The sequence below is a fragment of the Suncus etruscus genome, chromosome 6 (genome assembly GCF_024139225.1).
Source record: "Suncus etruscus isolate mSunEtr1 chromosome 6, mSunEtr1.pri.cur, whole genome shotgun sequence".
NCBI classification, from domain to species: domain Eukaryota; kingdom Metazoa; phylum Chordata; class Mammalia; order Eulipotyphla; family Soricidae; genus Suncus; species Suncus etruscus.
Window position 1 is genome coordinate 8,405,854 of NC_064853.1, and position 14,177 is coordinate 8,420,030.

The 14,177-nt window shown below is 43.0% G+C and overlaps 1 protein-coding gene across 3 annotated transcripts in view; it reads right to left on the minus strand.

Annotated features, from left to right (window-relative positions):
• Window positions 1-317: 317 nt before the first annotated feature.
• The window catches only part of SRSF11 (serine and arginine rich splicing factor 11), a 29,555-nt gene continuing 15,695 nt past the window's right edge, over window positions 318-14,177 (minus strand). Inside the window, exons 7-13 of one of the 3 annotated variants that reach the window (XM_049775331.1) lie at window positions 13,907-13,988; window positions 8,554-8,685; window positions 7,938-8,027; window positions 4,845-4,916; window positions 4,164-4,280; window positions 2,891-3,032; window positions 318-2,784 (exon numbers count right to left, since the gene is read on the minus strand). In XM_049775331.1, coding sequence (XP_049631288.1) covers window positions 2,587-2,784; window positions 2,891-3,032; window positions 4,164-4,280; window positions 4,845-4,916; window positions 7,938-8,027; window positions 8,554-8,685; window positions 13,907-13,988 — 833 coding nt within the window. In that variant the 3' untranslated portion in view covers window positions 318-2,586. Of the gene's footprint in view, window positions 2,785-2,890; window positions 3,033-4,163; window positions 4,281-4,840; window positions 4,917-7,937; window positions 8,028-8,553; window positions 8,686-13,906; window positions 13,989-14,177 lie in introns of all 3 variants that reach the window. The other 2 variants (XM_049775332.1, XM_049775333.1) reach the window with 2 other exon arrangements.

The window sequence follows — 14,177 nt, forward strand, 5'->3', positions numbered from 1 at the left end:
AAATTATCACACATTTTACAGAGAATTGCAAAAATACTCGCCACTTGTGAATAACAACCCAAATTCCTGAGTGATTTCATATTGCCATTGACATCACTTTTTTGTTTGTTTTGGTGCTAAACCCAATGGTACCCAGGGCTAACTCTGGCTTTGCACTCAGGGATCATTCCTGGTGGGCTCAAGGGACTACCTGAATGGGGCACTGAGAACTAAATTAGGGTTGGCCTCCTACAACACAGTGATATCCCATCCCCTGTATTATCACTCTGACACAACCTTAACTCACTTATGCAGAATTTAAATAAATAGCACAATCATTTTTCTAACAAAACCACTTTTATTTTTAAATCATTTTTACTACCAAATACAGAACAAAACTCAACGTGGAGGCAGTGTTCACTTGATTTCAACTTTTCTGTGTTAAAGGCTTTGTGTCCCAGTGCGACCTTACCTTGTGCATAAAATGGTCACCCCAAATGTGTGAATTCCCTCCTCACTATCATCACGTTCAATTAGTGGTACTACTTCACAGCCCAGTCTTTCTTACTCTCTTCTAAGAAAAGGTAGCTTCGTATTCAGAATTTCCAAGGGAAAAGACCAATAGGTTTAAACCATGTGATACTGCCGATGATTTTGCTTTTCTTTTGTCTTACAAAAATGGCAATGTCAGATGGTTCGGCTTACCTACTAGAAAAGTTTAAGCAAATGGCATTTGCGGTCAACTTTGTTGAAAACGCAGTGATTATTAGGACCACTACTAGAAGTTTTACTATACACAAAATCCCTTTCGATAAAATCTTTAAAAAGTTACCTACTACAAACTGTAAAAACAATGCTGCTCTTCTATATGGCATTTCACTTTTGAAAGTTAAAAAATGTACACTTGAACTTGGATCCATTTTCCAACAATTCCAAGTTTTCTTTCTTTCCCCTTAAACTGCAGCCACTTAAAACACTACTCATTTTGTAAATGAATAAATATACTATTTAGTATTGTACAGTAGATATATACCATTGACAGTTTCTATACTATTCCAAAAAGGCAGATATTTATATTTCACTGAAAATAGAAATTTACTAGATACAGATGGGTTCAGTTTATTGTTTCTCAAATTCAATGCCTTTTCCTCAACCTAATCCTACACCCAACAGGAGAAAAAAAAAAAATTAAGACTAAGACTTCTTTAAAAAGGAGACACTAACACACCAGCAGATGGCAATTCATCACCATCATGACGGACTTCATCTCATTACTATTTATAAAATGTGGGTCAGAAGGAGAAAGAACTTGATTTGTAAAATGAATGAGGTAAATGTCATACATTCAATAGCGTAAATAAATACAAATACAGTTTTACAGGAACAGAACATAAGTTTAAGGGTTTTATTATCAAAGTCTTGTAAAACAATTTCAGAAACTGTACATCAACATGGCACAGACCGTGTAGCCTACTTTTGTTTTTAACCGCACAAAAGTGAAGCCTGAAAGTCCTGTAACTAAGAAAACGGTTTTCTAACTAACTACTTTGCATTTTTAACATGGAATCACTGTGCGTAAGATTACTACTGCAAATACAGTAACACAAAATTAATTGGTTTTATACAACTTGAGATCAAATAAAAAGTACATTATCAAGTAGATCTGTCTTATTTTAAAAGCATATGAAGGTCAATTTAAAATGCACTACCCTCTTTTTCCAACACTGAGGTTAAAAGAAATTAATAAGGGAGCGGGGGATTGAAAATCAGGACAAGAGATGCCTTTCTTTTACAGGTGGATTCAGGATGGGCAGACAACTTTCACTGATGTTTAAGTGTGCAATTGAGTACTTCTGGGAAAAAAAGTTCCAGACACTTTATGAAAAAGTACACAACTCTACTTTCAAAATATGCTATTTACTCACTGTCAAAGACAGCGCCATTTGATATCTTATTTCTGTAAAGCCTAATTAGCCATCAAAAGAAAAAAAAAAGGTTAGTGCATATATAACCTTTTCAAAGTTAAAAATAAAAGCCACGAACATATAGCCACAAGGCTGAAAGGTTTATCTATTTCAAATGCTCATTTTTTTCAGATATAACTAAAAGAATGTTAATTTGTCATGTCAATGAACAAGACCAAAAGTGGATCCCTCGTGGAGATATTAATGACACGTAGGATATTCCTGCCACAATTCACATGCAATCAGTGCATTCCCTACATGGCTCTATTACGGCAACGAATCAAATTCTAGAAAGACGCTAAGTGAACTTACTTAAGAAAGGGGGGGGGCCTACAACATAAACAATCCATGCCTGCTGGAGACGCATGCAGCTTTTCTTGTTTGTTTCAAGGACGCAGCACCAGGATAGTAAAACTGCTCCGTTTTACACGATGGTATCTCACCATGTCAAGAATTAGTTACCCACGGATCATTTTCTAGAAGCTTTTGGATGGAAGTGACTAGTATCAATTATCAGCTTTAGAAACCATTTAGAACTCAGAGCTGTGCACACTTAGGGTTGAGATGACCGGTACAGCGTTAAGAGATCACGCACAGGAATGACGCTGATGCATGGACCGGGCGGGGTCCCTCGGCGGCGGTCTCAGTCACTCATGTCCATGTCTTCTTCGTGGTGATCGTCCCCGTTCACTTTGGATTCTCTTAGCAAGTCGCCAGTTCCCTTTTCTACTGAACATTCTTTCGTTTTGGGGGACCCTGGTTCTGTTGGCTTCTTCTCCTCCCTTTTCTCTTTCTCGCTGTCATAACCCTGTTCCTCTTCGTCATAATCCCGTGTTACCTGCTTTGTAGAGGAGAAAAACCCAAGTCAGTCTTTTCCCAGAAAACTCACTCCTGAGGAGCACCAGCGCTCCCCCAATACGCTAAGGCAAGTGGACCTGTAAACTTACTTTTATATCTTTATCACTCTCGGATTTTCTCTCCCGCTCCTTTTCTTTATCTTTACTCTTCTTCTTCTTGCTGGTTGATCGTTCTCTTTCATCTCGGCCTCCTCTTTCTTTGTCTTTATCTTTCTTCTTCTCTTTTTTATGTCTAGGATGACAGCAAAATATCCTCCATTACAAAGATGCCTTAACAGAATTTAAAAAGTTCCAGCCTTACCTCTTCAAATTCTCATTTCAGTGGCTTTCAATGGCTAGTCCAAATAACTTTTATTCAACACAAGGGACACAACTGGCTCATCTAATAGATTTAAACACAGACACAGAGATACCCTTATTATAAGTAATGGTGTTCCATTTTTGCCTTAGTGGCCCACAAAATCTTTTTTTTTAAATCTGCACGTAGATTTAAAAAGCCATTGTTTTTGTGGGTGGGTTGAACCAGTTTATGTAATAAAAGAGGATAGCAAAGATGCAATTTCCAAACACTGGATACAGACTGAATACAAGTATTACAAGCAAGAAATTAACTTCGCTATAGATTGCTTAATCTTAATACTAGTCACAAGGAATATAAGCCTGCCAACATCTTCAATTAGCATTGCAACTAAAAGCATTTTCCCCTTTCAGTTCCTTACGAGGCAGTAAACTTTTTAACTTTTGCAAAATATGAACTTTATTATTCTTTGAAGGCAACTGTCTTCCCTGTAAACGTGTGCTTTATAATCGCTACCATAACATTAATGTTTTTCTAGTTCTACTGTACAGTGTCACCATCACTACCAGGTCCAAGACCCTACTCAGTGTCCTCATGGCTCTTCTAGCTTGCCCACTTATTTCCTCCCTCGGCCCTTCCCGTCCCTACCAGGTCAACTCAGTTCTGTAACACGCGGACATGGTCTTTTCCCTTGTTTGGCTTCCTCTATGTTCCACAGTGAGTGCCAGCACCCAGAGCATGTCCTTCCAATAACTCCTTTTTTGGAACACGACCTCCCCTCCCCCCCCCAACACCTACAAGTTAGGACTGCACTTCATCTTTCCCAAGGGCTGCAAAACACACCATTGTGTGTATGTAGCACAACTTGGTTTATTCACCAAGTTTGTTATTCAACTCAAAAATGAGTTCCTGGGGCCGGAGAGAGAGAGAGAGTTTGCCCTGTATGGAGCCAACCCCAGTTAGTTAGATCCCTAGTACTACCCTGCACACAACCAGGAGTGAAGCTCCCTCTTAACTCGGAACAATGGAAACTTGTGCATCTCTCCACCCCACCCATGTTCTTACCTCCTGGGAGATGGTGAGCGAGAGAGTTTCCTTTTAGGAGACCGTGGCTTCTTAGGAGACCGGGAGCCACTCCTGCTGCGCCGCCGCCGCCTCTCTCTAGGGCCCAGAACGGGTAGACTAGATTTTAAAACAGAGCATTATCTGCATGCAGGCCCTTGACGGCAGATCTTTCTACGAGCAGGACAGAATCCACTACATAGGACTAAGATCATCAAGGACCCATTCCTGGCTTTGTCCAAAGAAATGAGTTAAAAAACTGCAACTTTAAAAAAACAAAAACAAAAAACAAACAAAAAACCCTCTGCAACTTTGCCAATAGTCTATCCTTGAATAACCACAAGAAAGCCCAATTCTTAGCATTTCTTTTTAAACACATAGTTAACAAGACATGGAGGGAGGATAAAAAATTACTTTTGGGGTACGAGAGAATAGGGGTTAAAGTGGAGGCCCTGCATGGGCCAAACCTGGTTCAAATCCCAGGCCAACGTATGGTTCCCTGCCCCACTAGGAGTGACTGCTAAACACGGAGCCAGAGTGAGCCCTGACTACTGTTGGGTAGGACCCCCCCAAAAAAGTCTGGAGAGGAAAGCATTACTTTAACTCATCACATAAAATTGAGAGAATTAAGAGTTAGTGGTATATTAGGGGTCAGAGTGATAGTAAAGCGGGTAGGGCACCTGCCTTGTGCGCAGCTGACCCGGGTTCGATCCCTGGCACCACATATGGTCTCCCGAGCCCCGCCAAGAGTGATCCCTGAGCACAGCCGGGTGTGGCCCCAAAACAAAACAAAACAAAAAGTTAGTGGTAATATTAGAGACCAGGGTCGGAGCGATAGTACAGCAGGTAGGGCACTTATCTTCCACGTGGTCAACTCAAGTTTGATCCCCGGCATCCCATATGGTCCCCCTAGCACCATCAGGAGTGGTTCCTGACATCAGAGACAGGAGTAACCCCCCCTGACTCCCCTAGATGTGGCCCCAAACCCAAAGCAAATACAAGGTGATCCAACTGATTCATACCCCAGCGCAGACCAACCCCACTTTGCTCTAAAAAGCAACTGGTCTTAAGCTGTACCATGGCCGGCTCTTCTCCTTAAATTGTTTCCAAATATTCTCCAACAAAAGATGACCATAACAGTAATTTAGGAATAAACAAAACAATGAAAACACTCTACTTTCACTGTACTCAGGAATCACTGCTGGTGGTGCTGGGGGACCATATATGGTGCCAGACAGAACCTAGGTCAGCTGCGTGCAAGGCAAGCACCCCACCCGCTCTATCTATCCAGATAGTGCCTGATTGGTTTGGGATCCCACCTAGCAGTGCACGGGCATCTGCTCCTGGAAGTACAAGGAAGGAAGCAGGCAGTGGTGGGGTGCTAATGGGAACCCAAGGTCCCTGTAGCGTGCACGTGTGCAGAAAATTTTTATTGAGAACTTATTCTGAAAGAAGTGAGAAAGGGTTTCAAACAGACTTTCCAAAGTGGAAAGAGGCAAAGAGACAGAGTCCGAGTACAAGGGAGAAGCCAGGCTTAAACAAGCCCCAACTCCTGGCTTTTGGGGTAAGAAATAAGGAAGGACACGCTGCACACCCTGCTCCTCTGGGTGAGCATCCCCTCTCGCATTTACACCGTGCCCCTCCTTTCTCAGACATTTTTGCTTGTTCAAATTAGCTTTAGTTGTACAATGATTCAATGCTTCGTTTATAATACAAATTGCAAAATTTGTTCCACTTGGCACTAATCAACGCTCTCAAGTATTTCTTATTTGGAACATTTTCAGGAGCGGAGCGACAGTACAATGGCCAAGATGTTTGCACTGCACACAGCTGACCTGGGTTCAATCCCCAAATCTCAGAGGAACATCCCCAGGAGTTCTTCCTACGTTCAGAGCCAGAAGTAACCCAGGAGAATAGCTGGTTATGGCGCCCCAACCCAGTAACATTTTCATTACTATTAAGAGAATTCCTATTTCATTACTGTTAAAAGAATTCCCATACTCTAGCGACCTCTCCACTACTTTTTGGTCTTTTAAAAATGTATCTATTCTGGACACTGCATCTAAACCACAATTCTGCGGCCATGAACACTGGCACACACATTTCTGGGGAGATGTTTTCGTTTCGCTTTGGGAAGTCCGTCCCTAGGAGCGAAGCTGCTTGGTCCAAAGATGCTCTTAGCGCTAAGGAAATGCGGACTCCTTCCCAATGCAGACACACCAACACCTGACACAGAGGCCAGCAGTGCAGGGCTCTAACTCCGCCTCACTCGCATCCCAGAGCCGCCATCTGTTGTCATGTTAGAGAGGAGCAATCTGGAAGTTCCTATGGAGCTCTGGCGGGCATCTCCCTGCCAACACTGACCACCTCTCAACAACTTCTCCGACACTTCCAAGTACACTTAGAGATGGTCCAGGCAGATGCTGTTTTCTCAACACAAACCCCTGATCTGTATAAACACACAAGTGGCAACTATTTTCTACTAAGAGCTACTTTGGGGGAGTCTAATTTCCAGTTCACCTAGATTAAGTACGACTACAGCCGCTTCTATAAAGCACATATGAGATGGGAAGAAAATGGAAGGAGGCAGAGACACAGGAGTCAAGCCCTTACCCTGCACATGGCTGACCCCAGCTCAGACTCCAGCACTCCTGAGCAGTCAGAAACACTCTACACTAGGGGCAAGGTGGCCCCAATTCCCATTCCCCGCCAAAGGAAATTAAAGAATGAAGAGAGGAATTAATAACGGACAATCGTGATCAATGGGGCCATGAGCTCAGTGTGAAAATGTCTGAAGCCTGCAAGAATAAACTTTCTAAAGACAGAAATCACTTTTTTGAATGTCAAATCAGAATTTATAAACTCTTAGCAATGATCTTCGATACAGCCAATTTCCATTCTTGAGCACTAATTTGAAAGTTTTTAGTGAAGGGATCCTTTCCAGCAGTACTGAAGGCGAATGATGCTTCCCAGCTGCAGTTTCCACGATCTGATCCCCAACCCTGATCCCACAGCACCCCCTTGTGCTCCCAGTTACCTCCGGTCCCCATTCTGCAAGTGTGTGTCAGGCTATGTTTTCATGGGTGAACCCCAGGGTTTTAGCATATGGGAAATGCCTTTTAATGTGGCACTTTAAATACTACTATAATAAAGTGAGTTTAATACTTCAGAAAATTATCAGTGTCTGGGGCTGGAGAAATAGCTCAACAGGCTGAATGGCTGCTTTGTGTTTTGGAAGGCCCAGAGTTTGATCTTGTCTCCAAATCAGGAAGAACACTCCTGCGACCCAGAACTAAATGTGGTCTCAACACAGTAATAAGGACATTTCAATGTTTAGGGCAACAAAGAAAAAAAATGAGAAGTATGTAGCAAACACAGAAACTGAATCTGCTAAGTTCCACGTTATTCCATATATATCGTACATCATTAGTGAAAACTAAGATGTTTTAGGTTGAAGAAAGAGAAGAGGGGTTAAGGTGCCTGCTGCATATGAAGTAGACTATGGTCCGAATCCCCAGCACCACATATGGCCTGCTAAGCACCACCAGGGGTCACTCCTGAGCACAGCCACAAACAGCCTCTGCTCCCCCCACCCCCAACTGATGTGGATCAGCACCCCCTCACCCTAAAGATGCTTCCTGGTGTCCAAACTCCTTCTAAAACATAACCTTTCCTCAACCTCCTGTACAAAAATGCAGGGAAAATATCCACATTCAGTATTTTGTTAGTCTTGTAAGTGAAGTTTAAAGGAAATGACAAATTCCAAAGCCACCATACCTGCTTGCGCTTCTGGAACGTCTGGCTGTGCTGTAACTTTTGGGAGGTGTTTTAGAACGTTTCTTTTCTTTGTCTTCTTTCTTTTTGTCTCTGACAAAGGAACAACATTTATGAATGAATTCAAAGATTCAGTAAGAATAAACAGAGCAGTTCAGAACAGTCATCATTTTGGTGTGTTTAACACCTCAAATGGCACCAGCACTCAGTAATGTAAGAAATGTCCCATTTTCCTGGCATTCCACACAAAAATTTCTCTCCAACAGACAGAGCAAGGCAGACAGACCACAACTGATCGCCAGTCAAGTTCCTTGCTATGTATGTCTGGCAATCTTACCACTTTAGGGAAGGGGAAATCTCCTATACCATAAACATACACACACTTCTCCTCAAACCTACAATTTTAGAAACGAACGTATCCTTTATATTCCCCACCCTGTTTTACTTTCAATCCTCTGAAGACTACCTCCTGGCTCAGAGAAAATTGTGCCAATATAGCTGATGTCTGTGAATAGGCCTTCCTAATGCCGTCGTGTCCCAACTTCCTTTAACGACCACCACGATGGGGGTCCTGGGCACTGAGTTCTATCCCACCCTTGCTAGGAGCTAGCCCACTCACCTGTTTTTCGACGTGCTCCTTGACCTCCGACCCCTCTCTCTGGAATGAGACCTTCTCCGCCTTGGACTCTTGGATCGCCGCCTACTCCTCGACTTTGAATGTGATCTCCTCCGTGATCTACTCCTTGAGCGCCTAGATCAGGAACAGGGAGTCAACAACATACACAGGGCTGGATGGACTCGGCCAGGGGCCCAACCATCAATGAGTGGGGCCCACTGCCCAACAGTTATCCCACTATGTTTTGTTCGCACAGTAAATGTCCCGGGTATGCTAGAAACTCGAAATAACCTTCAGTGAGTGCTGGGAATGTCTCACCTTTTGATCTTACACCCAAAGGGGCAATGTCAATTGTCTGATAAAGAATAGCTATTTCAAAACCATCTACTAAACTCAACAAATCTTCATTTTAATCCACTTATCACAGGCCATGGCTCCAATCATCTAAATCTTAAGTTGCTTTTCATAGACATTTTATTTGCTAAGACAGCAATGAGGTGCCTATAGCCTAAGAAATTCCAATATAAACGTTTATCTACAGTAAAGACGGGCATGTTAATTCACTATTGTACTGAGCAATTACAACAGTGCCTGATTTTTCTTTTTCATTTGGGGGAGAGGGAATTGTTGGGCCACACCTGGTACAGCTCACAATCTGCACTCAGAAATCATTCCTGGCAGGCTTGAGGGAACATACGGGGTGCCAGGAATCGAACCCTTGTCAGCCGTTTGCAAGGCAAATACCCTACTCACAGTGCTATCATCCCTGGTACACTGTATGTCTGAATGAAATACTGGTCTTATAAAACATTGAAATTGCTTTCTTAAAGGATAAACCGATGTTATTAGAATTTTCTACTATGCATCTTTTTAGAGTGGACTTAAAAAAATCATGAAGCATTTTATCTAAACCAAGTCACATTTTTCTACCATCTTTTAAAAATAATTCTTTTTTAAAATGTTTTAAAATTTTAGTATGCTCAGGGCAAGGGACCTTTACAAGTAGTGCTCATGGAGTTTGGAGGCCCTTTCTGGCAATTCTGGCCAACGTAGCCAGCTACGGTTCGATGTTGAATCCAAGAATGTGGCGCCTCCTCAAGCCTCCAGTGCTGTGAGTACAGAGTCACCATGGAATGGTTGGTCCTCAGAACCCCAAAGTGATGCTTGGGGACCCTCAGGGCTGGGCACAAAGCGAGATAAGTCACATGTCTTGTCATGTACAATTTGTTGACCCCATTATTTGATAAATTTTAAATTATTTTTTTAAAAAATTAAAAGTTGATTAATTGATTGGTTTTTGGGGATACACCCAATGATGCTCAGGGGTTACTCCTGGCTCTGTGCTCAGAAATCGTTACCGGCAAGCTCAAACAACCACACGGGAGGCCAGGAATCGAACCAGGTCCGTCCAGGGTCGGCCCGCATGCAAGGCAAATACCTTATTGCTGTGTTCTGTCCGTCCCCACTACCATTTTTTTAAAAATAATTTTTATTGAGACCAATGTGAATTACAAGTCTTTCACAGTTGTATTTAAAGCACAGGATGACATTTTTCTACCCTTAATGCACATGGAAAAATCCTGTACTCTAAAAAGCAAATACAAATATAAAAAAAAACAATAGAGCATTCTTTCTTATAATTTATGTCCTAATAAAACTGCAAAATATAAACTTGGCATCACATATGGTCTCCTAAGTGCCACTAGTAGACCCTGAGCACCACCGGTTATAGTTCAGAGCACCTCCTAACTATTATTAATGATCTCGTATGATATACCAGCAGTACAAGTATAAGTACAATGAGAACTTGTACTATGTGTGGAGTACATTACCAAACTGAGAACATTCACTTGTCTTACTACCGTTCACTAGAAAAAGGGTGCATTCCTATTTTACAGGTCCTGGAACTGATGATTCTTACTAACAACACTTCACTTTAGAATAAGATTTAGCTGTATTTTGTCTAAAGAGAAAGGACTGCCGGTGGAGGTGAAGGTGTGGAAGAGAAACAAGCAAAAGCAGCAGAAAGAAAATGACTCTCTGGGGGCCTGAGCGGCAGGGCTAAAGTTAAGGAGCCTGCCTTGCCTGTGCTAGCCTAGGATGAACTGCGGTTCAATTCCCTGGCATCCCATATGGTCCCCCAAGCCAAGAGTGATTTCTGAGCACATAGCCAGGAGTAACCCCTGAGTGTCAACAGGTACACAGATGAGGGAGGGAGGGAGGGAGGGAGGGGGAGAGGGAGGGAGGGAGGGAGGGAGGGAGAGAGAGAGAGAGAGAGAGAGGGAGGGAGGGAGAGAATGAGAGAGAGAGAGAGAGAGAGAGAGAGAGAGAGAGAGAGAGAGAGAGAGAGAGAGAGAGAATGACTCTCTAATTTCACTCAGATCAGCAGTACTGACAATTAACTACTTCATATAAGAAAGAAAAAGTGTGGAAAGATAAAGCCGGCTTGAGTAGTAGGAACTGGGAAGGACAGTTGGAGGTCTTCCTTATTATGTTACTAAGCAATAGACCTATTACCAAATCCATATTTGAGTGTTTGGGACAAGCAGGGAACAAGTGGCAGCTAACAGGGATAAGATCTATCGGACAACCCTGGAACTGTGGAATTGGACCAGATGTTTCCATTCTACTAAGCGCTTCTGTGAAGCTCAATTCCTAGTGCTGATGTTGTGATGGAGAGTCCCGGCCAACTGATGACTCCTAGCCTTCATGAACAAATCAGACTTAATTCCCTTATTAAACAACAATCTACAAAATCTCTCAAACTACTCGTGGGCCCGGAGAGATAGCACAGCGGCGTTTGCCTTGCAAGCAGCCGATCCAGGACCAAAGGTGGTTGGTCCGAATCCCGGTGTCCCATATAGTCCCCCGTGCCTGCCAGGAGCTATTTCTGAGCAGACAGCCAGGAGTAACCCCTGAGCACTGCCGGGTGTGGCTCAAAAACCAAAAAAACCAAACCAAAACAAAAAAAAACAAAAAAACCAAAACTACTCGTGGAAAGGTAGCAGGCTCAGAAATCGAAAAAGGAGATCCTAACTGGACATCAATGTGTGGCCTGCCTCAATCAAATATAAAGACCCTGTACACAGGACACTTTGCCTCATCTGCCTCTACAAGGGTAAGAACATAAGTCACCCATCTATGGCTTCCTGTTAGAGCAGTACAATGGTCTATACCAAGTTAAAAATGACTTCACTCAGGGGGGGCTGGAGAGATAGCACAGCGGGTTGGGTGTTTGCCTGGCAAGTGGCCAACTCAGGTTCAACCCCACATCTCATAACCTGCCAGGAGTGATTTCTGACTGCAGAGCCATCCGAGTGCTGCTGGGTGTGGCCCCCAAACAAAAACCAACAACAACAACAAAGACTTCACTATGTCCTGGGGCCCAACAAGGCCAAAATTACTTCCAGATCATATCCAAGTTTCTTTGTCCTTATCTTCTTTCGCCTTATCCACAGGGAAGACACTGCACAATGGCACAGGACCAAGGACAGGCAGAGTTCTTCACACTGCTCTTGGTCATTGGCAGCTTAGCCCAAGTCAGGGCAAAAGTAATTCAATCTCGTAAGGGTTGATCCTTAATGGAACAGCCTGGTATACTAGTAGTGAAAAAGGGGCATTTTGACTACAGCCTGGCTTTGCAAAACCACAAAAACATGGATTTCATCAAATCTGGTCTCTCGAGTGATGTTCTGTGCAATAAAATGTCATTTTACACACCTAGGAAGTTCAATGGCTGAATAAACGAAGACAACACTGGACCTATGGACCCCTCTTGAAAAACAGCACCCTTAACAAACCGAGACCACAGCTGTTTGTATCTCTCTCCTCTCCCCCTCCAATTCATTTATTTGGTAGACTTTCGGATGAAGAGAAAAAAGCTAGCACATCAAGGAACACAGAGCACTAAAACCTAATTCAACCCACCAAAGGCTTCCTTCCCAATCCTCAAAATGTTCTTCTACTAACCTTTATTTTCCAAGCCACCAATTTATACTATTATAGTTGATGACTGGAAAAAGACCTATTCTGAGCATTAGGAGATACCTTAAAATAACAATATTGAAGGCTACGGATTCACACAGCTTTCTGTAACTCTTTAAAAATCATGACTTGTTGGGCACTTTATTCCTTGGGTACATGATGGTGCCCAAATCTCCCTCTTGAGATCTGTTTTTTCCCACTTTTTTTTTTCTTTTGGGTCACACCCGGCAGCGCTCAGGGGTTATTCATGGCTCTACACTCAGAAGTCGCTCCTAGCAGGCTTGAGGTGGGGGGGCCATATGAGATGCCGGGATTCGAACCACCATCCTTCTGCATGCAAGGCAAATGTCCTACCTCCATGCTATCTCTGCAGCCCTTTTCCTTTCTTTCAAGGCTAGTTTATGGACCAGGACTTCTCTCCAACTTTACTTGTTATTCTTATTCTCTTCTCCCCCTTCCTCAGTAGCCCCAAATAAATGTTCTTATGAACACTCCCCAATCCCCAAGAAAGTAGTGTGCATCACTTGCCCAGGCGGAGAAATTTTAGTATGAGAACTGTGTGTGTGCCTGCACACAGAAAGCTTGGGTGTGGGTCCCTAAGCATCTGCCAGGAGCAGTCCAGAGTCTAGAGCAGAAGTATCCCACAGCATCGTTTTATTATGGGCTCAAATACTTTTCCCTCTCTCTTCAAGAAACTACCACTTGTCAGCAAGGTTGCTTTGTTGCTTTCAACTGCAATAACTGTAATAGATTGCTTACTTGTACTTACTTACTGCCCCTTGTAAGAAGAAAGAATAATTCTGTGATTCCCCTTACATTAAAAGTTAAAAACATTTGCAAAGAACTAAAAGTCACTGTGAGTTTGGACTAATATTAATATGAATGGGTTTATTGTTATTTCAAATGAAGAGTCCTAGATTTAACATGGCCAACAGGAACTGCTTTTAGTTCAGCAAAATTTCTTTAGGCACTTGCATGTTTCACAGATCCAAAGAGACATTAAGTTTCAGGGGCACAGTTTTCTGGGGAACCTTACACATTTTTACAAGGTTGGCCAGTGGAGAATAGACCTAATTCTCTCTAGGCAGGCCCAAAGAAGACAGTAAAAATGAGTAATACAGGAAACTCAGGAGCCAGCAGGTTAATAGGAAGCAAGCGAAGAAGAAAATTAAGTGAAGCACAGAAAATATTTTCATCTACAGCAGTGTTTCCCAAAGCAGGAGAGACCAGGAGGTGCTCGTAACTTCTGGTGCAACTGGGGAAGTTCAATTCTGCACCCATGGCCCCCCTCCCCCAAAGGAGGCAGTAGGCCAAATCAGCCCAACAACTTCTAGTCTAGAAATTAAAAACCACGAACAGCCATGGGTCTGACCTGTGCCTGGAAGACGAGGGAGTCCGCCTCCTCCGAGAACGGGACCTAGACCTCGAGTGCCTTCGCTTCTCCTCTTTCTTATCTGGATTGGAGAGAAACCAGCATCGGTAAGCAGCCACAGGGAGAAATCTTCTCCCATTCAAGAGTTTCTCTAGAAATGAATCATCCACTTTTACAGAACCTAGGACTCTCTTTAAGCACTCATTTTACAACCACAAGCCATCAGTTATCCAGGCTTTTGGTAGCTCCCAACAGGTGGTGAAGTGTGGTG